The sequence below is a fragment of the Sinohyriopsis cumingii genome, chromosome 6 (assembly GCF_028554795.1).
Source record: "Sinohyriopsis cumingii isolate HCF-2022 chromosome 6, ASM2855479v2, whole genome shotgun sequence".
In the NCBI taxonomy this organism is placed as follows: domain Eukaryota; kingdom Metazoa; phylum Mollusca; class Bivalvia; order Unionida; family Unionidae; genus Sinohyriopsis; species Sinohyriopsis cumingii.
Genome location: NC_142966.1, coordinates 138,739,870 through 138,767,470, shown reverse-complemented (window position 1 = coordinate 138,767,470; position 27,601 = coordinate 138,739,870). Strand labels below are relative to the sequence as shown.

General features: G+C 35.0%; 1 protein-coding gene across 1 annotated transcript in view; it reads right to left on the bottom strand.

Moving 5' to 3' along the window:
* Window positions 1-27,601, bottom strand: part of LOC149798094 (polyamine-transporting ATPase 13A3-like) — a 139,670-nt gene that overhangs the window by 88,859 nt on the left and 23,210 nt on the right. The window contains exons 4-10 of the mRNA XM_089960838.1: window positions 25,252-25,326; window positions 22,099-22,168; window positions 20,778-20,912; window positions 17,330-17,396; window positions 14,996-15,127; window positions 7,151-7,327; window positions 4,321-4,466 (exon numbers count right to left, since the gene is read on the bottom strand). Coding sequence (XP_089816964.1) covers window positions 4,321-4,466; window positions 7,151-7,327; window positions 14,996-15,127; window positions 17,330-17,396; window positions 20,778-20,912; window positions 22,099-22,168; window positions 25,252-25,326 — 802 coding nt within the window. The remainder of the gene's footprint in view (window positions 1-4,320; window positions 4,467-7,150; window positions 7,328-14,995; window positions 15,128-17,329; window positions 17,397-20,777; window positions 20,913-22,098; window positions 22,169-25,251; window positions 25,327-27,601) is intronic.

The following is a 27,601-nucleotide window of genomic DNA, read 5'->3' as shown; positions in this document are numbered from 1 at the left end:
ACCACGATAAACTCAGAAAAAAACAAGGATATTGCTGTGACTAAAACTGCAGGTTTACATCTCAGCTGAATTGTCCGGAGCAATACACTTACCACAACAGAAGCAGTAAAAGGGTCCTTTTATTCAGCCTCCAGGTACGAAGCTATTATATTCAGCGATGAAGTATGCTTCACATGGGCCCAGAATAAATAATTTACTTTTAGCAATCCACTCCACTACAGATACTTCACAAATCAATTATGACTTATCACTTAATCCATTTAAATTTCAGGAGTTGACCCTCCCTTAAAGGAAGATACCACATTTAATGCATGGAAATTTTAGGTGTGTTGCTTGCAAAAATGTATAATAACAGAACATATTATTATGCATGTTATTAGAAACTATTTATTAGGTTCTGCAAGACACTTGTTAGAACCTTTGGGAGAAAGCACTTAAATTTCAGATATCTGGTAAAACTTTTTTTATTTTGGAAAAGTCTGTCCCAGTGAGGTATTGATAGTACTTTTACTCAGAGCAACATAAGGAGAGTGTTGTTGCCTGAGGTTGTTCATTAACTGTAGTTTTGGAAAATTGAGAACCTGTAATTTAGATTCACAAACAATGCAGCAGCATTTCAACATCTTATGAAGAGGTGTGCATGGGAGCTCAATTTAAAATAATGTCTCATATTTTCCAATGATATTCTCATATTTTCAAGGAGGATATGATCTAAAATTGAAACCGTCAAAATGTAAGTTTTTTATGATCCTGGTTTCTTACTTGGGTCAAGTAGTCTCACAGGAAGACATTCACACAGACCCTGAAAAACTGAAGCTTTGAAAACTTGGCCTGTGCTGAAGAACATCAAAGATAAACAATGCTTCCTAAAACTTACAGGTTATTAGAAATAGCTTGTCAAAGATTATGCCAAGCTTGTAAAACCTCTAAATGATCTCACTGTGGGGCATGCCACAACTAAGATGACTGAATCTTCAAAGAAGACAAAAGTGAAATGGACATGGGAACATGCACACCACAATGCATTTGAAAGTATCATACAAAAGATGTGTAGTCCTCCTGTGCTTGCATTTGTTGATTTTCACAGCCTTTCATTTTCCATACATATGAGTCAAAAGATGGATTAGGTGCCATTCTTTACCAGGTACAAAACAGAAAAGAATGGGTTATCAGTTATGTAAGTAGGGATTTGCATCCCACTGAAAGCAACTACTTGCTCACAAACTTGAATTTCTGGCAATTAAGTGGGCAATGTCAGACAAATTACATGATTATCTTTATGGTAATACATTTGAAGTTTGTACTAATAATAACCCCCTGACATGTTTTGTCATTTGCAAAGCTAGATGCAACTAGCTATGTTTGGTCTGCATCATTAGCTAATTACAACTTCAAGTTGATATAACAGCGATAAAACGAACAAAGATGCAGATCGTCTTTCCTGTCATAAACATGAAACTGAGTACATATTTCAACAGGTTGTCAGAACTATTTGTTCAACTGGCATTGTACAACTTGAAACTTTACCTGATAGAAAGCTTGGTTCTTTCAAGCACCGTCCATGTAGATACTGACATACAGGATCTCATAGCCCTAACCATGTCAATTGGAAGGAAGAACAGGTGGCAGACAAGTCTCTAAGAAGTCTTATATATATTATGACTCAAAATGACCTACCAATAGGTGACAAGATAAAGACAGAAACTCCTGAGGTAACATGCTATTTCTATGAATGGGAAAGTGCAGGAAGGCTAATTGATAGCCTATACAGGTAAAATATAACTACAAAGTGAATGCTAAAACTAGATTAACACAGAAATTAAATGCATGTGTTCGACCATAGTGGAAATTATACAACAGCATTATACAAGTTTTCTATAAAATCACACACCAGAAATGCACCTATTTAAAAACAGCTATTGGAATGTGAGAGAATGCAATTGTGACACATGCAGATAAGTACCAAAGGCAACTAAGTGTGTGAGGGTGGCAATGTGAATACACTAAAAAGCCAGAATCTTTATCATTGAAAAAGAAAGAAATAACAGAAAAGTTGGAAATTAATAGATGGAGTATACTTCTCTTGCCTCTCTGCCTGTAAGGAGCATGCTACATGGCACAAGCCAAACTAGTTACTGAAGTATTTATGGGATTTGGCACCAAACCCTGTATCAAGGGGAGAACACTCTAACTGCCACTAAGAGGGTAGATAAAATTTAGCTTTTTAGCATAAATGTTGTAGCCTGAAATGATTGGTGATTTGTGAGGTAGTAATTCTCGTAGGGTATAACGATTAGGTAACATATTTGAAGAAGAAAAAAACATACTTTCATCAATCTTCTGTTACTCTACACTTGATGTTGCAACATGGACTGTTTTTTCCTTCATTCTCCCTAAACTCTCTCCACCCACACCATGATGTGTGGAGAAATGAATTTGCAAGACCTGTAATGTACCTGTTACATCTGACTGGCTTGAAGTGATTGAAACCTAAGTGGAGCCTTAAAGCTCCCTGTCAATTTTTTTCTCACTCCCCTTCAATTACATATATACCATCATTGTGTCAAAGTAAGAATCTAACATAAAGTGCATGGAAAATACAAGATAATCCCAATGGCAACCATTATCAATGTCACACTGGTCTGATTTTCAATGATGACAAACAGATGTTAATCTATACTGCTGATAAACTTTTAATAATTTATTTCATTTCACTGATTTCATTGCTACTACATATATTAAAGTTAACGATCAACTGAACAATTATCCATCAATATAGATAATAGGACTCATTCTACCATCGATAACCTCTCTTCCAACAGGGTCACCTCTCCCATCTGAGGCACAAGACCCCATCTATTACCAGCACCTTCTCCTTCAACAAAGGCCCCTTATTTGGTTCAAGATTTTACCATTTCATTTTCAAATTGGTACAAGATTACACTTTATTTGGTACAATATTACACCCCTTTATTTGGTACAAGATTACACCACTTTATTCTGCACAAGACTACACCATTTCATTTTGGTAGAAGATTACACTTTTTTTGGTACAAGATTACACCACTTTATTTGGTACAAGGTTACACCCCTTTATTTGGTACAAGATTACACCCCTTTATTTGGTACAAGATTACAACACTTTATTCTGTACAAGATTACACCATTTCATTTTGGTACATGATTACACCACTTTATTTGGTACAAGTTGACACCACTTTATTTGGTACAAGATTACAACACTTTATTTTGCACAAGATTACACCATTTCATTTTGGTAGAAGACTACACTTTATTTGGTACAAGATTACTCCATTTCATTTTGGTACAAGATTACACCACTTTATTTGGTACAAGATTACAATACTTTATTTTGCACAAGATTGCACTATTTCATTTTTGTCGAAGATTACACCACTTTATTTTGGAACAAGATTGCACCATTTCATTTTGGTAGAAGATTACACCACTTTGTTTTGGAACATACATCACTTTATTTGGTACAAGATTACACCATTTTATTTGGTACAAGATTAAACCACTTTGTTTGGTACAAGAATAAAACACTTTATTTTGGAAGATTACACCATTTTGTTTGGACCATACACCACTTTATTAGGTATAAGATTAGACTTTATTCAGTACAAGATTACAGCATTTGGCACCAGATTAAACCACTTTATTTTGGAAGAAGATTACACCATTTTGTTTTGGAACATACACCACTTTATTTGGTATAAGATTATAGTGCACTTTATTTTGGAACAAAATTACACCACTTTATATGGTACAAGATCACAGTCCAATTTTTTTGGTATAAGATTACAGTCTACTTTATTTAGGAACAAAATGACACCACTTTATCTGGTACAAGATTACAGTCCACTTTATCTGGTACAAGATTACAGTCCACTTTATTTGGTACAAGATTACACCACTTTATTTTGGAACAAAATTATATCACCTTATCTGGTAGAAGATATACCATCCACTTTATTTGGAAGAAGATTAAACCACTTTATTACACCATAAGGAAGAAATTTCTTTATTGTCAAGAACAACCTTTATTTAGCTTGAAAGAAAAAAACTAACAAAATTGTGTGGACACAACATACAACTGGACAAGGTTGCTAAGGATGGTTTGGCAAAACTAAATTATAAGGATCATAAGTTAACAGGACTAATAAATGTGAACTACAAAGGCTTCAATGAAAGTCATACTGCATATGAAAATGTTTAGTTTTTCTGTTCCATTCTTGAAATAGCTCTTTCTTCTTGAGCACATCTAAGTCTCTATTCAGAAATTCATCTTGTACTCACCTTAAGAATAATGGTGTACACCAAGCCACAAAAAGCTATGGAGGCAAGCACTCCAATAAATTTATATGTATCTCTGTTGAACCTGAAGTCAACCGGCTTGGGGTATAAAATTGATCGTACCAACTCCCCTTTTGCCGTGGTAAAACCTGTATAATGGAAAATTAATTATGGCAGTGCTTGAATAAGACATTCAACAAATTATGTCAACTCCAAGATGGTCAACAAATTAAGTCAACTCTTAGATGGTTGCTAGACAAAGAACCTCATATCTGTTAATGTACTGGGAATAAAATTAAGAAGCATAGTTAGGTTATTCCACTAAATCTAACTAATAACATGGAATGCAATTTTAGGTTTTTTCTCTAGAGCTTGCATCTCCATTTTTTTTGTCCTGCACAGTTTGAATTCCTGCTATATATATTATCCCTACAAAAATCAGTGGCATCCCCTCTCTTAGAAACATTTAAACGGAATAATCCTCAAGAAATATGTAAATGAGCATTTGTAAATTAAAAACGCTATACCGATGATACTTTCTTTTGCCTCAAAGTATGTATATATTGGTGCCTCAGTGGCATATTGTTATAAGCACAGAGTCTATGACTTATTGAAGCTTGAAGTGTGTTAGTCCATAGACCAGTTTCTCTCTGGTTCAAGCTCAGCAGACAGCACTGAGGTATACATCTGAACTGCTTTCACAATAATTGCACAGTGGTCACCTTTGGGTATTGCATTTACTTCTACTTCAAAAAAAGCAACCTCCCATCACTCTCCTACTCAGTGCAGGGATAAGTGGTAAGTGAACAGTACGGAACCTCATATAATGTAATATTATAAACAGAACTGGCCTTGATCTAATATAATATTGTGAAGAGCACTGACCTCATATAATTTAATACTGTGAACAGTACTGAACCTCTTAATATAATAATGTGAACAGCACTGAACCTCATATAATGTAATACTGTGAACAGCACTGAATCTCATATAATGGAATACAGTGAACAGTAATGAACCTCATATAATGTAATACAATAAATAGTACTGTCCTTGATCTAATGTAATACTGTGAAAGACACTGAACCTTATATAATGTAATACTGTGTACAGCACTGAACCTCATAATATGTAATACTGTGAACAATGCTTGCCTTGACCTAATGTAATACTTTGAACAGCACTGAACCTTGTATAATGTAATAATGTGAACAGCACTGAACCACATATGTCTCACTGTAACAGCAGTGAACCTCATATAATGTAATACTGTGAACTGTAATGGCCTTGATCTGATGTAATACTGTGAAAAATATTCACCCTTATCGGGTGTAATTTGTTTGTCCTTCAAGTTCAACGATGTCTATGACATTACTAACTGATTTGGTTCCTATGAGTATGTGAATGGCAGAACAAACCAATTTTTGCTCTAGACTGTCTGTCGCACACTTGGGTTTGCCTGATCACTAGAGAACATGCTACGGTTTTGAGATTTCCACTGCTTGCACTGCCTCTACAATTCTCTTATGTTAAAGTTTGTAGCTACAGTATGAATGAGACTCCACCAGGTGGAGAGATCCTGTGTGCAACTGTCAATGTTAAAGTGTTTTACAGATGACTTGAGGGAATCTTTGAAGCATTTCCTCTAGCCATTCTGAGATCATTTTTCCTCCTTCATCTCCTCTATCTCATCAGTGATTTCATCATCAGAGTGTGGATGCTTGCAATGCCTCCATATGAGAACCCCAGTGTCTGGTTACCCTGTCATGACATCTTATCTTCATCAGTTTCCCCAGGACAACCCACGTCAAAAATGACACATTTTCTTGGCAAGGTGTGTATACACCAGTCCAGGTTTTGCAAGTGTTTAGCTGGCTCAGGTTCACAAATGCTTTGTATACCTTCTTAAATTTTGTTTGTAGACTGATCCCTCTGAGCTCCCATACATTTCCATATAATCTACTAAAGCCCACACTTGCTTTAGCAAAATGATGGAATGCTGTGAACAGTGTACTGAACTTAATATGATGGATACTGTGAATTGCATTCACCTTTACCTGATGCAATAATATGCCAAAATTAACTGCTTTTTTACACTTAAATTCTTGGACTGGAAAAGAGTGTGTGTGTGTGATTTGGATTTTTAATGTAGCTTTAACAATTTTTCAGTCATATCGCTATGATGTCTGCAGTGTGGCAGTTTAAAGTGATGTCCAGCATTGAGGCATTATGTCGCAGACATGTAGCATGATGTCCCACTCAGTCCCATTTTCCTGACACCAGGCCAACCAGTCCTAACACTAACCTCTTAATTCTGAGTGCCAAGCGAGGCAGCTGTTAGTACCATTTTTGTAAGCCTTTGGTGTGACTCAGCCAGGGGTCAAACCCACGACCTCCCACATCCAAGGCGGACTGGAAAAGAGATCCTACTTGTAGTTTTGGGGGGAGTAGCACTAACTAATGGAGTCTGAAGAAGTAATAAAGCGAAAATGGTGACACATTGTATTGTTTATTTTGATATTTAAAACTAACACTTACTTAATACTATTGGATTGCTTTCCTTATCTTATTTACTAACTGAAGGAGGGAATATTTAGCTTGCAGTGGGGGTTTGGCACCCTGGAAAAGGAAAGCAATGCAATAGCAGCAGGTGTGTTACTGCTATTAAATTTGTGGATTGTAGCAGTCAAGAACCCATGAAAATCTCTACCATCCAATTCAAAGTGAATTCACAGTTATGCAACATCTGACCTGTTATCAAAGTAACAGATGACTATCACACACTTGTAAATGTGGTATTATATCATGAAAGTGTTTCTGATAAAATTATTACCTGTTCTGAAGACAACTGCCCTGACTCGCTGCCATCCATGATTGCGAGTCTGTATGACATGTGTACCACAAAACAGAATATGACGAGCATGATCCTTGGTGCTGAAGTGGATGGTACTATCATCTTGGGTAATTTTTGGATTGGGCAATGGAGTCTTTGTTACTGGCACACTTTCTCCTAGTGACAAGAAGGCAGTTTTATTATAGCTGTAACCCAGAAATGGAGATATTGGAATGCAAATTATCATGAAGTGAAAAATATATTTCATTTGCATAAACTGAAATTATTACAATATGTTTCTTTAGGGTTTTGTTTGTGATCATTCTTGCTATACCACAGTCTGGTACATAGTATAATCAGTAGCTGTGGAGTCCAACTACTGTGTTATAATGAGTTGCTCAAGCTGTACTAACAATCTTACATGCTTGATATAATTAACTGTCATTACTTGATATAATTAACTATCATTGCTTGATATAATTAACTATCATTGCTTGATATAATTAACTATTATTGCTTGACATAATTAACTATCATTGCTTGATATAATTAACTATCATTGCTTGACATAATTAACTATCATTGCTTGATATAATGAATTATCATTGCTTGATATAATTAACTAACATTGCTTGACATAATTAACTATCATTAACTATCATTGCTTGACATAATTAATTATCATTGCTTGATATAATCAATTATCATTGCTTGATATAATTATCTATTATTGCCCGATATAATTAACTTTCAATGTACCTTCTACCATATCCTGTCAATCCAAATTATGCTTGTCAAAACCAGCTATAATGAAGTATTTGTAAGTATTTCCTCATTGTGATTTTCACTAAATGTAAAATTTAGGTTAATTAATAAACAAGTAACCATTACAAAACATAGCTAATGAATGTATTCGTCATGTTCAAAGTATTGATTTTTTTTGCTGATTTTGCAAATAACAAGAAGTGTTTATTTAACAAATAAGCTGTTAGCAACCTGTAAACCAAGCCATTACAAGGAGAGAGAGAGAAATGAATGCAAATATGCAATTGGAGAAAGAGGAGAGAGAGAAACAAATGCAGTTACAGAAAGAAGAAGAAAAAAATGCGGTTGGAGATTGAGAAGAGATAGAGAGACAAATCAAATGCAAAAAGAAAAGGAAGAAAGAGAATTTCAATTTAGATTAAAAGAATTAGAGTTGGCAAGTGAAATGCACATCCCCACTTTACATACAAATTCAAGTTTTGATGTTACTAAGAATATTAAGTTTGTGCCCCCTTTCAGAGAAAAAGAAGTAGACATATATTTTCCTCATTTTGAAAATATTCCTGAAAATTTGAAATGGCCAAGAAAGCATTTGACTCTATTACTACAGAGTGCACTATTTGGCAAAGCCTGAGACAGCTATGCTTCCCTTTCAGTAGAGCAAAGTGCTGACTATGATCTGGTTAAGGAATGCATTTTAAAGGGTTATAAATTAGTCCCTGAGGCTTATCAACAAATATTCAGGAACTAAATAAAAGAAGCTGGACAAACTCATATCGAATTTGAAAGAGAAAAAGAGCAGTTATTTGATAGGTGGTGCTTAGCCATGAAAGTTGATCAAGATTATGAAACTCTAAGACAACTCTTATTACTTGAAGAATTCAAGAATTGCATCCATAGTGTCATTAAGACTTATCTTGATGAGCATAAGGTCAAAACTTTAGAAAATGCTGCTTGTACTGCTGATGATTATTCCTTAGCTTATAAAGTTTCTTTTGTAAGTAAGTCTTTCACTCAGCAGATGTCTGGTAAATAATATTTAAACCTATTACAAGCCCTTCCAAATTTCACTTAGACACAACTTTTAGAAATCAAGTTTCTGATAAGATTGATCAGAAGTCCTTATCTCTTCTTACGTGTACCTTTTGTAATAAGAATGGACACATTATTTCTGATTGCTACAAACTGAAGAAAAAAGTATTAGAATCAAAACAGACCTATTTCAAATGCTCTTATATCTAAGAGGTCAAGGTCACAGTCATGTATTGAAAGCAATACATTTGTTGGGACTAATAAACCCCAGTCTGATTTTATTATGGAGAATTATGAACCATTCATATCGAAGGGTTCTATATCACTCATGGGTGATTCGGCCAGTCCTATCCATATTAAAATTTTAAGAGAAAATGTAGCTTCTCAGAGCCTATTAGTATCAGGTACTTTGCCTTTTTCTGAGAAGTCTTCTTCTAATGAGAGTGTTCTTATTCAGGGAGTAGAGTGGCTTTGTTAATGTTCCTCTCCATTGTGTAAATGTGTCATCAGACTTAGTCTCAGAAGCTGTGACAGTCAGAACAGTGGCTTCTTTACCCATTGAGAGCATTCATTTATTACTAGGCAGTGACCCAGCTGGAGATAAGGTTGTAACTGACAAGCCTTGTTTGGATCAGAAAGTAGATCCAATTAAAAAATAATTCCCTCATTTATACCAAGCTTGTATAGTTACTAGAGCTATGACAGAAAAAGCTCTTAAGAATATTGTTCATCAGGAAAGTATTCCTTTAGCTGCCACATGTATTGGCCAGGCTTTTGATGAGGTCACTTCCACTCCTTGTTTGGATCAATCAAAAGGTATCGCACAGTGATCCTCTTTCAACCACTCCCACTCATTTCTCTTTATTCTAATCAGGGTGACAAATGACAATCACTTGTCATCATTCAGGAAAAAGATCCTCAGATTTCCTGTTTGTTTCAAATGGCCATTAGTGAAACTGAAGCCACAGAAGTGCCTGTTTGTTATTTCATTAAAAATGGGATTCTTGTGTGAAAATGGAGACCTCCTGAGGTATCTGCTGGTGATGAGTAGTCAGTAAACTATCAAATTGTAGTTCCAAAAGCCTACAGACAAATAATTCTTAGTCTGGCCCATGAAACTTGTTTTGCTTGTCATTTAGGGATTAATAAGACTTATCACAAGATCTTGAATCACTTACTATTGGACAAAAATTAAAAGTGATGTTTGTAAACACTGCAGATCTTGTCATACTTGTCACATGGTAGGAAAACCAAATCAGAAGATACCTAAGGCTCATATGCAACCTATTCCTGCAATTGAGGAACCATTTATCAGAATGATGGCAGACTGTGTCGGTCCCTTACTTAAAATCAAGTCAGGTAACCAACTTGTTGACCATAATGTGTGCATCAATAAGATTCCCAGTGGCAATTCCTTTGAGGAATATTAAAACTACAATTATGATAGTAAAAGCGTTGATAAAGTTTCTACTCAATTTGGCCTCCCCAAATCTGTCCAGTCTGGTAAAGGGTCAAATTTCATGTCTGGGATTTTCCAGCTGATTATGCTTGAATTTGGCATCCAGCAAGTCAAAAGTGAAATTATGGTTTGACAGAATTTCAATGGAGAGAACTTTTGAGTCTGGTGAAAAAATTCTGTCTCTCTTGCTCATTCATCAAAATTGTATTCAGATTAGGTATTACGACCCTTATAAAGTTAAGAAAATAAATGAGTTAAATTATAATAATTGTGCTCCAGGGATGTAAATAAATTAAAGAGTTATCAGCATGTTGAAAGATATGGTATGGTTAATCATGCAATTAATTTAGCTGTACCTGTGCTACTCATTGAGGATTTAAGCGAAGGAATGCAATCAAACTCTACTGATTTTAGAGTAACATATCTTTGGAATTCAGAAATTATGAATAATCTGGACCAGAAACTTTAACATTTGCAACAAGAAGAAGGAATGAACTTAAACAGTTATTACTTGAATATGCAGACATGATTTTGGTCTTCCATAAAAAAGCTGAAAAAATTTTCACTTTAAAACAGAGAAAACTCATGTCTGGATATGAGCACTTATTTCCAGATGTTCCTACAAGAACAAATAAAATCTATCATGACGTTGAAACTGTAAATTCCACATGTATGAAACGACACCCATATAGGATGAACCCTCTCAAACAGCAATGCTAGAAAAAGAAATTCAGTATTTGCTGGAGGATGATTTCACAGAGCTGAGTAAAAGTAACTTGAGTTCACCATGTATACTTGCTCTGAAACCAGATAATGCTTTCCACATTTGCACTGATTATAGAAAGGTGAACAGTGTGACTAAAACAGATTAATTTCCATTACCAAGAATCAATGACTGCATTGATAAAATTGGAAATGCAGTGTCACCAAATTTGACCTTCTGAAGGCTTCTGGCAGATTCCACTGATGGAATGGGCAAAGGAAATTTGGCATTTGTGACTCCAGATGGACTTTATCAATATAAAGTGATGCCGTTTGGGATGAAAGGTTTGCCAAGTACTTTTCAACGTTTAATGAACATAATTACATCTGATCTAGATAACTGTTATACTTACAATGATGATGGCATCATCTACAATGACACCTGGAAAGATCATTTAGTGACAATTTGGATATTCTTTGACAGACTCACTTAATTAATTTATCCAATTGTGAGTTTTGCCGTGTTTGTGTAACATTTCTAGGACATATCATGGGACATGGGCAAGTTAAACCTATTGATGCTAAGGTCAAGGCTATCTCTGAATTCGCTGTACCTATCAGTAAAAAGCAACTAATGCAATTTTTGGGTAGGGCTAGATACTATCAGAAATTTTGTTCCAATTTTTCCATAATTGCTGAAACTCTGAAAAATGTATTTAGCAAGAAAACCAAGTTTTGTTGGTCTAAAAAATGTCAGGTGGCTTTTGATAAATTAAAGGCCATAATTAAGAGTGCATCAGATATTACAGCTCAAAATTTCAGTCAATCATTTAAACTGTCTGTTGATGCAAGTAATGCTGGGGTTGGAGCAGTATTGGTTCAAGAAGATAAAAATGGTGCTAATCATCCAGTGTGCTATTTTTATAAGAAATTAAATAAGCACCAAAAAAATTATTCCACAACCGAGAAGGAATGTTTGGCTTTGATAATGGCATTACAACACTTTAAAGTTTACTTTAATTCAGCTCCTTCTCTGATTATTTTGTTTAGTGATCACAACCTCCTTTCATTGGCAAGATGAAAAACAAAAATCAGTGATTATTAAAGTGCAGTTTGTTGTTACAGGAATATAATACTGACATCTGGCACATGAAAGGAAAAGATAATTTAATAGCAGATGCACTTTCACGTGCATAGAAATCTACTGTTTCATGTATACTTTGTGTCACTCAAAAGATTTCATCTTATGATTTATTTTTTACCACATGCATATTTGACTTATGGTAAAAAGAGTTAGGTATATTTAACTTAATTGTTTGTTTGTTAATTTTAATTTTTTTTATTTCATCAAATGTTATAGTAATGTAAAGTTGCATGCTGGACTTGACCTTGTCAAAAAGTGAGTTCATTTCTGCTTGACCTGATTGGCTTTTATATATTTTTTTAAAAATTTCATTTATGTAAACAACTAATAATAGCTTCATTATTCTCTATGTGCATGAGCTTATTATCAAGATTATTATTCAGGTAAACAAGGCGGTGTAAATATGTTGATCAGGGTCAGAGTTTTGGAGATTCCTAAGTGAATGTTGTAGGTTATTGTGTCGTAAATAAGCATGGCTCAACGGATCATTCAAGAAGGTTGTTTTTAGAAAATGTTAATTATGACCTGAGGTCAAGCAGAGAACTATATTATCTTGTGACTGTGAGGATTTTATCAGTCATGCTTTAACATCTAACACAACAAGTTGTATTATGTTGTGACCAGTTTGGACTGAATTTATTTTCTTCAAATTATTGAACTGAAGTGATTATTTTCTCTAGAAATAGAAAAATGCTCAGATAAAATTCTTGGATAAAGACATTTACTGGAATTTATACTGAATTCAAACCTGGAATAATGTTTCTGTGATTCGACAAGGGACAGTTGACACATCAGAATGTCACAGGCCATAACAGACATGTCATTGCCTTCAATTTTAAATCTCTTTGGGACTACTGTTGAATTGAGTTTTATTCAGGACTTTTTTATTACTAGGACTTGTGTCCTTAATTCTTGGATTATTTTGGGATTTTTCACTTTGCATTCTAGGAAAATAAATTATTTGTTAAATTTTACAAAGATTGTTGTCTTCACTCTTTTCTGTTACTTATTTTAAGAGCATAGACTTGTAACACTAATGCTAAAGTTTTGTCTCCAAAACTTTACAATATCAACTAACCTAACTACTACATGAACCTGAGAGAACAAATGTTCTGCTGTTAGTAAAATTACATGGAGTTTAGACCACTCTGGTGGCCTAGTGGTTAGAGCATTCACCTTGGATGCGGGAAGTCATGGGTTCAAACCCACGCCAAGTCATACCAAAGACCTATATAAATGGTACTAGCAACTGCCTCGGCATTAAGAGGTTAGTGTTAGGACTAGTCAGCCTGGTGTCAGAATAATGTGACTGGGTGGGACATCATGCTACATGCCTATTGTATGATGCCCAAGTGCTAGACATCACTATAAACTGCCACACTGCAGACATCAGTGATATGACTGAAAAATTGTTAAAGCTACATTAAAAATCATAATCACACAAACACACACACGCACATAGAGTTTAAACATAAAAAGTAATTAGTTACAAAAGATTATTTTTCTTTATGATATTTATTAAATTTTACAATTATAAATTAATCACCAAGGTCATGCAGTCACCATCTGATGTAAAAACTTTGCACAAGCCAGTAATATGCAAAACGTAGATCGCAACAATGTTCCTTTGTTGTAAGGGTGTGGTACCAATAATAGATGCATACAATCATCTAGTCTGAGGATACTGGAACAGTGCTCAAGACTGAATTAAGTGAGTGAAGCATGAAATCTGGGTGACACTAACCTACTTTGTGACATGGGTATAGTACTCATCAAGATGTATTCCCTCACTAAGTTTTATGAATCTATGTATAACATTATGCATATGGGTGCTGAAAATATAACTGGTCATGACCTATAAAAAAAACTCACCTAAGCCAGTAAAATGTGAAATGTATGTCACTATAGCCTTTTGTTGAAAGTATATGATAGTAACAGAAATACATATAATGATCTAGTTTGATTATTCTATTATACACAAAACAAACATTCAACTAAAGTCTATGAAGTGTGAAATACATGTCACAGTGACCTACTTTTGTGATGAGGGTGCATCCTCTCACCAAGTTTAATGAAACTAGGTAGTTTAACGAATCTAAATATAACATTAGACTAGAAATGTGGCCACAGAAAACAGTTGGTTGCTTAATAGATATTGATTACTTCTAAATGTTTGCTGAAAGGACAATTAAAGTGTGCTTCAAGATTTTACAGCTTAACAGAGGCCACCATTGTATTCATACTCATGTCTGATGCAAAAAAACATAAGTAGGAATTTCTTACCTGAAATATAGGACAGTAACAGGGCAGTTTAATAAAATCTCAGAATGCTCAGATAGACGATGCAGTGAGAGTGACAAGAAAAGTGTCAGATTATATAACGCATCTATTATAGGGAATATATACCTGTAAGTAAGCTTTCATCATTGACAAAGCAGTTCCTGGAGCAACGAGAGCAGCATTACACTAAATAACACACTGTTAGCAGGCTGTCATTGGCAATGCTGTTGCCAGTGATAAGAACAGATTACATAGCACAGCCATTATAGGAGGAAGATACATACCTGTTAGCAATTACCCTCATAGACTATACTGTTGACAGTCAATAAGAATGGTTTCACAATACACAGCATAACCAATATGGCAAATACATACCTGTCAGTATGCTGTTATTGACAATGCTTTTGCCTGTGATAAGAAAAACATAAGATTAAATAACACTGCCATTATAAGGAATACAGACCTGTTAGCATGCTCTCATTGACAATGCAGTTGCCAGTGACAAGAACAGCATCACACTGCATAATGCAGCCTTTATGGGGGATCTCAATCACATCACCAGGTACCAGCTCCTCCGATGAAATATTTTCATATTCTGAAACATACAGATACAGTAAAAAAGTGAAAGTCTTAAATAGCATTTGGTGCACTGAAATCCAACTTTTGAAAATATAAAATAAACATACAAAATGATTATGCAAGGTTTTTTTCTCTGTGTTGATAACACAGCTTGCAAGGAGTGATGAGGGTGTGGGAGTGGATATGGTATTGGAAATGATCTAAATAATATCTGTCATCAACAAGATCACACACCCCCAGGCAATGCTGCATATCTTTGGCACACTGTTTCTTGTATCTATGCAGCAGAATTAATCTGCATGTGAAAACAGTTTCTGCACATGTGTTACATTTTAAGCAGCATAAGTATACATATCTGCCAACCTTCCAGGCTCGCAATAAGTGAAAATAGGGATACAAATTAGTGAATTTGGACGTGAATTAGTGAAAAATACCATGACAACAACTCCATCCACTCTGACCATCAATACTACACTATATCAAGATCACAATATAAAACTAAAACACTACATATATGCAGAAATATATCTGCATTTCTATTTATTATGCTATTCATAAACTTCACTTGTTCTTGTGATTATTTATCAAGACATGATACTGTGGCAGACTTAACTTCCTCAACTGCTTGATCGTAAATTTGTTTTCTAAACAGTTCAGACCTCTTGCCTGCTGGTCGATCTTGGGGACTAAAATTGCTGACAAATTTTCTGCAGCTAAGGAGGCCCTAAAGTCTGTCTTATTTTTCCTCATTAGATAAATACTCTTTGGATGTCACCGTTGCTGTGAGGAATGCACAGAAGCTGCAGCACTTTTGGTTCTTTCATAGGAAAATTTGGAAGCGATCTTCGAGTCCGGGAACATTTGTCGGAACAATGCATAGCTCCCAACCTTCCATGCTCACAATTAGTGAAAATTGGGATAAAAAGTCGTGAATTTGGACATGAATTAGTGAAAAATACCATGACAATAACTCCATCCACTCTGACCGCCAATACTACACTATATCAAGTTCGCAATATAAAACTAAAACACAAAATATATGCAGAAGTATTTATTTATCAAGACATGATACTGTGGCAGACTTGAACTTCCTCAACTGCTTGATTTACCGTAAATTTGTTTTCTAAACAGTTCAGATTTCTTGCCTGCTGGCTGATCTTGGTGTCTAAACATGCTGACAAATTTTCTGCAGCTAAGGAGGCCCTAAGGACTGTCTTAATTTTCCTCACCAGAAAAAATTCCCTTCGTCGTCACTGTTGCTGTGAGGAATGCACAGGAGCTGCAGCACTTTTGGTTCTTCCACAGGAAAATTTGGAAGCGATTTTCGAGTCCGGAAACATTTGTCAGAACAAATGTTTAGCATGGTCTCCAGCTGATAAAGGTAGATTGTGTTCAACAAGAAAACTCACAAATAATGCTTCAGCGTTGGTAGCTTGCAGGTCTTCTGCCGATGGCTTAAAATATTCCAGATCTGAAATCTGTGAATTCTTAATTTTCCCAAGTTTCTACGTATTTTTTGCAACCAATGTGCTTCCTCACATCGTCCCTGCCACCATGCCCAATACTAAAATTTGTGGCACACTGTGTGCAAAAAGCATGATGTATATCAATGTTTAATCGCAGAATGCATGGTCAATTTTTGACATATTCTTAATTAAACTTCAATTTTTGAGCAATACATTTCTTCTTCCTTGGTGGTGAAGACATTTTCAAGATCTTACATGGGATGCCGAACGGTAACTCAAATCAGTGATAGCAATGCATATGCAGAGCAAAATTCCGGTTAGGCCCCAGTTTCTCTCAAAAGCATTTGTAAAACTACTCTTGTACATATAGAGTAAAATAGGCTAAAATGCTTGCTACATGGCAAACTGTACCAACTGGCTGTAGTTCTACTAATATCGCAACCAGCAGTAGCTGACTGTTTCAGCAAATGCCAATATCACAACTAGCACTTAACGGGAAATCGGTTATTTTATTAAAGATTTAAAATAATTGAGAATTGGACAATTCGTGAATTTTTGGCTTGCTGCATGAATCTGTGAATCACTGAAAAAGTCATGAAATTCATGCTAAATTCGTGAGGGTTTGAGCTATGTGTATGATACAGTGAAATATTTTGATCAATGGGATATAATACTATCTCTTAATTATCTATGGCATGGCATAAACAAACCATGCCATAAGCTCTTCACTGTATACAAAACCTGACTCGTACCATTATTTCCTCTGCAGACAGTAACAGTGCTTGAGGACTGGATGGTGTCCCTAAGAGCTCTTTGCATCTAAAAAGATAAAACAATATCATTAAATTACTCAACAAGAACATGAATCCCCTTCTCCATATAAGTAAATTTGGAATAGTGGACAAAACAACCTGGAAAGTAGGTCTAATGGACCTTACTCTACTCAAGATGCATCCACATACCAAGTTTCATTAGTGTAGTTTAGAAAGTGTCCAATATATTGAGAGAGGTACAAACTGACAGCTGAAAACAAAAAAGTCAGTAAACATTGAAAATTAGATCAGAATGAACCAGGTTTTATATGGTATGTTCCCTCGCCTTGATATGCATCTACACTGCACTAATGACAAATGTGGGCAAAACAGTATCTAACAAACAGATATTACGTAAAATTTAAAGATAGCTAAAAACAAAAGTCACTCAAGCATGAATAGAGATCACATTGATCGAATGTTGACTAGTTGAGTTATTCCCAATACATGCATCCACATTCCTATGTTCATGAGAACAGTTGAAAAAAAGATCCAAGATATTGAGGGTGTAATGAATCAACTAAAAATTACAAAAGTCAATCATGTATAACATCTGGGTCAATTTCACCTCACTTGGGCACAGATGAGTTATTTTTTGTCCATATATCTCTACATACCAATTTTCATTATACAGATGCAAGTGAGTTCACAATTTTGAGGGTATAAGAGACCAACAACTGAAACTACAAAAGTCAAATAAATGTGCAAATTACTTTTGACACAGTGACCTTGTTTTAGTATGGGTATTTTCACTGAGATGTGAACCGCTCCGGTGGCCGAGTGGTTAGAGCATCCGCCTCGGATGTGGGAGGTCGTGGGTTTGATCCCCAGCCGAGTCATACCAAAGACTTACAAAAATGGTACTAACAGCCGCCTCGCTTGGCGTTCAGCATTAAGAGGTTAGTGTTAGGACTGGTCGGCCTGGTGTCAGGATAATGTGACTGAGTGGGACATCATGCTACATGTCTGTGGCATGATGCCCCAGTGCTAGACATCACTATAAACTGCCACAATGCTGACATCATAGCGACATGACTGAAATTTTTTTAAAGTTACGTTAAAAATCCAAATCACATCACAACACTGTGATGTGTCTACACACCAATTTTCATGAATGAAGGGGAAAATGAGAGCTGTAACAAATTGCCAGTTGAAAATACTTAAGTCACTCAAGCATACAAATTAGACTACATTGACCTACTTTTGGTATGGCTAAGTTATTCTTCCTGATGTGCATCCAAATACAAATTTTCATATTTATAGGTAAAATACAGTCTGAGATACTGTGAGAGTAACAAAATATTGAGAGGGTGGTGAACTAGCCAATGAACACATGGATAAACAGGGAAAATGCTATAACCACCTATTAAGTGGGAATGGGATTAAGCTAACTTAGAACATTAAAAAAAAAATCATGAGTCTAAACATCAGATAACTCATATAATAACAGTTTGATTGCAATAATGACCCCTGATGAAGCATTATTAATTATACTGCAAGCACAAGTATACAAATATTAATATAAATTCATGAATTTGAAGAAAAAATATGCTTTCATCACAAAAAGCAAATAATTAAAAAATATTCAATTTACTGTGAAAACAAAGGTCACTCATTCATAACAATTGGGAGAAACTATCAGAATTAGTATCAGAATCATCATGCAAAAAAAAGGGAGTTAAAAACTGCTGTCATGGCCTAAGTGGTTAGAACATCAGCCTCAGATGTGCGAGGTCATGGGTTTGAACTCCAGCCAAGTCATACCAAAGACTTAAAAAAAATGGTACCAGCAACTGCCTCTCATGTAAAGCAATTTTTTCCTTGTGGTCTTGATGTCAACCATTTTCTAGGTGCTCCAACAATGTCCTCTTTATTCACTGGATTAGCAGTGCTGATGTTCATTTGCACATGAACCATGTCTTGCTTTATACACTCAATTTCTATTTCCACTTTTCATGCTGTTCATGGGTGCCACCTAATGTTTAACCAGTGTTGCACTACTTTTTAATAATAATAATAATAATAACAACAACAACAACAATAATAATAATAATAATAATAATAATAATAATAATAATAATAATAAAAATAAATAATAATGCTTTATTTATTAAGGGTGACTCATTAGTCAAGAACTGTTCAAAAACATCATTGTTTCTGCCAAAATCATGTTTTGTTGTTGATCTTTCCTTTATATCTCACCTCCAACAAAGGATGGCCAATGTTTAATCAATGACTCAAAAGCCATCATGGACCATTTTTGATTCCTTAATTAGTTATAACTCCTGAAGAAAACATCCCACTTTTGGCATGAAGTCTAATGACTACAACAACAGTGTAATCAATTAATAGCTTGCTGTATAAACATGTTTGCCTTAATCTGATTACTCAGCCATGCATCACTGCACTGGTTGCAAAGACTGCAGGAACAGTTCAAGTGACTCTCAAGCAGGCTGGTTCTGGCTAGTTTCAGAAATTCATGGACAGAATGTATAAAAATGCTTTTGTTTCTTTTCTGTTTTTTAAAATCTGTTTTCCAAAGCAGAAGATCACAAGTATAAAATGGCATGTGCTGTAGACTGACTTACAAACAGCAGTTTTGCATTACTGCCAGCAGAATCACATGCTTGTTACAGCCAAATCAACACTAATTATAGATAAGCTAGGCAATCTGTTCCCCCTTCATAAGTCACATGGATTTCAGCTTTTGAAAGAAGTACAGCAAGTAGATGATTTTTATAAGGTTTGGGGTACAACTCTACATGGGGATAAATATAAATAATTTACTTGTCTTTCAGAAACCTGAAAAAAATATTACATTTTATCAGTGTGATCAATTTACTTTACTTTAAGGCAAACTAACATGTTTATTTTACTAGCCCAATAAGCACTACACTTAAAATACTTGAGGACCAAATCGAAAATTACAAGGGCCCCAGGCATAGGGCCATTAGATTTTAGCGATGCCATCCATTCTGGAGGATTAGTGACTGAAAGATTTTCAAGATAGCAATTGTGGCGGCCATAATGGATGTACCATTTTCCTTTAAGACCAAATAGGTATCACAAGAAATCTACTGGTGGAAACCCCATGCTGATATAAGTTTATACAACTGCTGAGGGTGAAATTGCATGGTTTTCGTTTTGGACGAAGATCTCATGTCATTTAAGCAACAACACCTTTCTCAGTGGATATCCTGAGCATCAGATCAACACCATTTTAGGACCAGTAAGACATTATTAGAAGTCTGGCAGTGAAGTGTTGCATTTATATTCCCCATTGCATCACTGCAAATCAAGGTCCAAAATCCATAACAACCATCACCACTACCACTCTAACTGTTGATACACCTATATGGTCACAAGCAAAACTACTCCAAATACCTACCTTATGAGTCTGATAGATCGTCACAGAGACCGAGACGATAGAAATAAAAACAATGCAGCCAGCATAGTAGTAATACCCATCAGCAAACCACAGTGAACAGCTGAACACTTGGAATATGTAGAAAGGTGACAGAACCTGTAGAAATAAACAAGATTATTATCAGAATCTCACAAAAGACAAAGCTATCTGGAATTTTCTCATCTCAGTGCCAACAACTACATGAATTTTATTTGATTCATCAAATGACTGCTAAAATCCCCAGTTAAGTCCAATGCAATTAACTTTTTAAAACTTTATAAGGATTTATCTGGGAAAATAACAAATTAGTAATTAATAAAATGGTCATTAACTGGAAATCATTTTGAATTACCAGTCCACTGCACATCAGAACTAATCAATGTACATGCAAAGGATTCAAAAATGTGCATATGCATAACTTACATACAAAAATTGATTTTGGATCAGTTTGCATTTACAAGACCACTGACATTAAAATCAGTGTCTTAGTGCTAAGGGCTGTTCCATTTAAACATACATGGTACCCAGGGAAGGCAGTTAAAAAAAAAATATATATGCCAAGGTACTCTGAGTTCATATTAAAATGATAAGAAAATTCTAAATTGCATCTATGGGTGAGTACCCCACTTTAAAAGTGCCATCCCTGGGTCCCACGTATGTTTTAATGGAACAACCCTAACTATCTACTTGCTCATTAGAATGCAATTAAATCAAGCCTGTCAAATTTAACTTGTATATGCAAAAGTCAGTTTTCATAATCTCAGGTATGTACAAAAATGACCTTTGACTGGACTCCTAGGTATAATTTAATCTGGTTTTCAAAACTCCTTTACAAAAATTCAGTAATGCTGGTGACATAAATGTGAACCCGCCACTTGGAAAGGTTTTTCTCTTGAGATTAATGGTATCTCCAATCCCTCCCATCACTCAGCGACATCTCCAGTATATGCAAAATTATTAGTAAAAAAATGATTTATGATAATATTGCATGTGATCACATGACTGGCATTCATGCAAGAGGACCAACGATAAGATTTTTGAAATGGCCATAATGATGCCATGTTGGAAATCAGATGAGGACATGATTTTCTTTCAAAACCAGTTACATCCTGTTATAAAAGTGTTTTACTGAAAACTTGGGCCAAAATGACCACCTGTTTAGGAGAAATAGCCATACAAATATTTTCAAGATGGCCGTCACGGTAACCATTAGTGAAGACAGATCAGTATAATTTAAATATATTGCAAGAAAGGTGTTGGTCTTTGGCCAGTAGTAAGAGAATATAACAATTAAATATGTTACCTGTTGTAAAAATAGAGTAATTATTGGTGTCACATGGATATCTATGGAGTTGATGCCATACAAGATTTGTCTGAAAAAGAATGCATTACAGATCATTAATAAAGTGCATCTTGAAACGTAAGTAATTTTATTTCAGAAAAATCTCCTTATTCAAGTATGAAGAAAAAAATGCTGCCAGGTAAACTTGGTGCCCAAAATGACATTTTTAGAATATTTAGACATGCCAGGCTAAAAAAGAAACAGGCGTGAGAGCCATAAAATGTGCCAAAATAAATGGCAGTCATTATACACTATACATTGTCTGCATCCATAATTGTAGTAAAGGCAGGTCACTTTGAATCTTGTGAGATAATTGGTTGGGAAACTAGTCAAAAACTGCAACTGATCTCAATAAGCCAGATAGTAAATATATTATAGAATGATCTCATGAACTGACCATTTTCAGTTCATGTACATTCATGAATAGTTCATGAACCTTTTGATGAACTTTCATGAATGGTTCATGAACCATTCATGCCAGTTCATGAATTATTCATGATCATTTTGTAGGGGTAAATTCAAAGAACCAGGCTCTACTTTGAGAGAATATATTCCACATCAAACTGCATTAGAATAATTGCACTAGAATGTTCAGTATTTCTTGAGTTATGACAATTACATGCAACACCCTGTGTGAAATATGAAGTTAATTGTCAAGGGCCATAACTCTATTAAAAATCTGTAGTTGATGAGATGAACCCGTAAAGGACACATCTAAGTCTATTAGATAATGTTCATTCCAAACTGTATGTAAATGTTGAATCAATCTTGAGCTGTGCCCACTGCAAACAACATCCTATGCGAAGGTGTTAAATCAAGAGCCATAACTCTATCTACAATGATATGGTTTACTTCATACTTAAGTGAGAGAACACAACATGTTTATATAAATAATGTTCTGTCTGAACCTGGAACAATTAGATATGGAGTACCACAAGGCTCAATTCTAGGTCGATTACTATTTATTTTATTTAATAATGACCTACCAATTTTACTAAGGGACTCAACATCATCTATAGATCTCTATGCAGATGACACAACATTGTCAGACATCCAAAACACAAAGCATGAATTCAAAATTTCTTTACAGAATGCCCAAAACAAACTGAACAACTGGTGCACATGCAATGGCATGGTGGTAAATACTGGTCAAACTAAAATATTACTTATCTCAACATGGCAAAAAAGGACATATCTTGATATTGATAAACTTCGTCTGACATGGAAAGATACAAATTTGCAAATGGTCTGTCCTGATACACTACTTGGTGTTATGGTAGATAATAACCTATCACGAACTAAACATATCAAACATATCAGGAAAACAGTCAATTCAAGTTTATGGCTTCTTAGTGGGACAAGACATTTTCTCCCTGAAAGGCACATAAAATTATTTTATAACAGTTACATACAACCCAATTTAGACTACTATAATATAGTATGGGTTAATTCAAATGATAAAAACATAACAAAGCTGGCACATCTTCAAAAAAGACATTTCGGCTAATAATCAATCCAGAAAGAAAGCAAGGAAAATGTAGCTGGTAAGTTAAAAATATTACCTATTGAAGACTGAATCCATTTGAGAAAAGCCAAATTAATGTACAGGATATCCAATAATAGTGCTCCTGAATATTAACAATCACTATTCCAGTATAGGCTACCTGGCAATACTCCCCACCTGCGATCCATATCTAACAAACAGCATAAAATTCTCAAACCAAATAAGAAATTATTTAAAAAAGTTCCAATACTCTGGAAATTTGCTCTGGAGTATTCCGGTTGAGATTAGAAATGCCCACTCTATTTCCTTCTTCCAAACCCAATAAATCCAGTGGCTTCAGAGATGCAGCTAAAATAAATAAATTCCATTGTATGAGGGCCTCAAGATAGATTAGTTCTTAGCTAATTGTTTTACCCTCTTTAAATAAAGTAATTGTTATTATTATAATAATCCCTGTCAAGGGCCATAACTCTTATCCACAGTTAATTTGATGAGACAAAACCAAAGAGGTCACAACCAGGTCCAGGTCTAGGAGACAATGTATATACCAATTGCAAAGTGATGAAGAAGGGTCATGAACAGTAACAACAAAACAGTCAAATGGCACATCTATGTGTAATGGGCATTTTACCTACCCTGTTGCATCCAATTATGTGCTACAGTAGCAGTTCTTTGGTTGTTAAAAGAACTGTATATGATGGACAGACAAACTGAACAGCAGATGGCTGGAAAAGGCAATTACTATTGCTCCCACTCACCCCCACCCTATCTTAATGCTGAGACCTAAATGTTTACAATCTTCACAATTCAAAGATGAAGAATGCCTGAAGAACTTAAAGCACAAAAATTAAAAAAAGTCAGTGTAGCATGAAAAATGGGTCATAACGACCAACATTTGTAATAAGAGTTTACTACTTATATAGATGCATTCCTTCAACAAATTTCATGATTTGAAGAGCAACAGAAAGTACTAGGTGCTAAAACCATAAGCGAACAACAAGAACCTAGCCAATATGAGCGTCTGTGTTTAGGATTTTTAACATAGCTTTAACAATTTGAGTCATATCACTTTGATGTCTGCAGTGTGGCAGTTGAAAGTGATGTCTTGCACTGGGGTATCATGCCACAGACATGCAGCATCATGTCCCACCTAGTCACAATATCCTGATACCAGTCCTACCAGTCCTAACACTAACCTCTAAATGCTGAATGCCAAACAACGCAACTGTCAATACCATTTTTATAAGTCTTTCATATGACTCGGCTGGGGTTCAAACCCGAGGCCTTTCACATCCAAGGAAGGTGCCCTAACCACTTAGGCCATCGAAGCAGTCAGCCAAAACTGAAGCTGTATCTTCAGAAAAGTTATCTCCAATGGCCCATTCCATGAAATCCAATCTAAAATGTTTCCTTCAACAAATGATTCATGAACAGTTAACATTCAATGATGCAGGATATATGTATATGCTTTCATATGTGTGAACGCTGATGACAGTGATGACAAAAACTCTCTCAATTTCATAGCATAAGCTAATTATAAATGGTCTGAATTATAACTGAGGATCACTTATTCTGGTAATTTTATTTCCTGAAAGGTTTTCATAATATACCTGAAAATCTGCTCTTCACGAGACAAGCCCTTGACTTGATGGAAGTATGTGCAGGAAACTCCATCCTCCAGACCCCTAGAAAGAAGATATTCATTGAGCTGGTTACTGATTGTGTTCAATGACATCAACACACAAAAGGTTATACTGTGCTAAAGCAATTAGAGTAAAGTACCTTGCCCAGATACACACCATGGTAGCCAACCCAGCTTAGTTTGGCCAGGATTTGAACCCACACCCTTCTGCTTTAAAGTCCAGTATAGTAATTGTTAAGCCACCACAGCTTCCACTGATTACTTTACTAAAGCATACAAATTGAAACCAGTCTTTAAAGAACACTTAAGCAACCACAAAACTTTATCTTTGTTGACAGTGTTCTTTATCTATTTATGTAAAGGTTAAAAGAAAACTTGAGCATGTGACAGTCCATAATCAAATCAGAGACAGACAAATATGATGAAATGATTTAACTTTAAATCAGAAGAATTTTAATGGACCCAAAATTTCATGTATATAGTGGACAAAAATAGCAAACTTAATCTGAAAGAAGTAAACAGTTATATGTACGATGAAAGCATGTGCTGATTGGTAATTATTACTGTTGTAGTTGTTCAAACGAATAGGCATACAAGTGTTAATTATTGGAAATTTTCAATGGATAAATGTACATGGAAACGCATATGAGAAAACTTTAGCAGAATGAAATTTGTACTGACAAATTTCATAGACCCTGGAACATAATGTACATGTGCTTTGTCTTTCTTAACCTAATTTAATTTGCTGTTAATTTTTCCCAATGGAATTACATAACTTTATGGATTAATTTCAAGCCCCGATGGTACAATATCAGACGGCAAGTAAATGGTGTTGATACTCTGTTCATGCTATATATTAGACGTTGAATTCAGACACAATGATCTGGGAAAAAATACTGAATATTGTAAATTTGTGTGGAATTTTTCAATGGAATTACATGAATTATAGATGAACTGAATGCCACGATGCCACGATAGTAAACGGTGTTGATATCCTATTCATCATATACATTTGACATGAATACATGTATATATGCCAATGAGTTGTTGTCTGAAAAAAGTAAAATACTGTAAAACCCTGCATTAACGTGACCCCGATATTAACACGATCCAATTTTGTGGACCCCAATTATCGCGTTATAGCAGGATTCCACTGTATTAAATTTGAAAATAGGTCATACCATTTTTTTACATTTTCTTTCCAAATGACATTCCTAGTACACCTCAATTAACGATATGTAAGGAAATTTTGATCAATGAAAATGTCACTCACTGCAAGTGGAGGCAGTACTTTAATAAATACAAATTAAATCATTTTTTTTATCAATTGAAATTTGTGTTCTAGTTCTATCTTCTAGTTCCTTTTAAGTGTAATCGTCATAAATGCAATGTATCCTCTTGTAATTAAACATAAAATGTGTCAATCGACTGTAACAGCTAAGTCCGCGAGCGTTTCTCTGAGAACCCAATTAAGTGCCAACTGTATTTTGATAACTGACTTCTAGAAATATTTGTTGTATTGTTGCAATGAATTAAAAGCTGGCCTCCTTTGTATTATCATGCTGATTATGTCTTCTGAATCAGAAATGAAGGAGGTTAAATAAAAGAAAAGTTAAAAGGCACGAAAATCCTACAAACTTAAAATCTAGCAGCCCTGGTCATATGTTGGGTGAACTCAACATCATTTGATCAATCAAACACTTATAAATGTTATTGTGCATGTAGCATAAACTACCTTAAATTAACCGACTCTTTCATAACTGTGATAAAAGATAACAAGGCAGTCAAACGAAATGAATACTTCATAAAATAAAGAGCTTGATTTCACAGATACGGACCATTATGGGCAAGCGAGTTTCAGAGAATTCTGAACTGGCACTTAGGGATATCCTGAAGGATGATAATTCACCACATCAATATTGTACTAACTGAGCAATACAAAAATTGAGTTTCAATGTAGACGATTATCTCACGAAATAAATGTCGCTTGTTTTTTAAAAAAAGGAATTTTATTTAGTGGTGTATCAACAGTTAGTCTAGTTTCCTGCCATGTGGATTCCCGATTTGGCAGGATAATATTAAACACCACTACCAGAACCAGACTCATCAAGAAAACAAAAAGTAGTGACGTAATACACAGATCTTTTCACGTGCATGTGATGGTTGTTGAAACCAGTTGGAACTATCTTTCATATGTTGGACATTTTGAAAATGAATGTCATTTAAACAGAAAAAGGAACAACATTAGAAAAAGTGCGTTATTAAAAATTATTATCAACGTGATTGTAAAATGAGGATTCAGTCAATAAACAACCCGG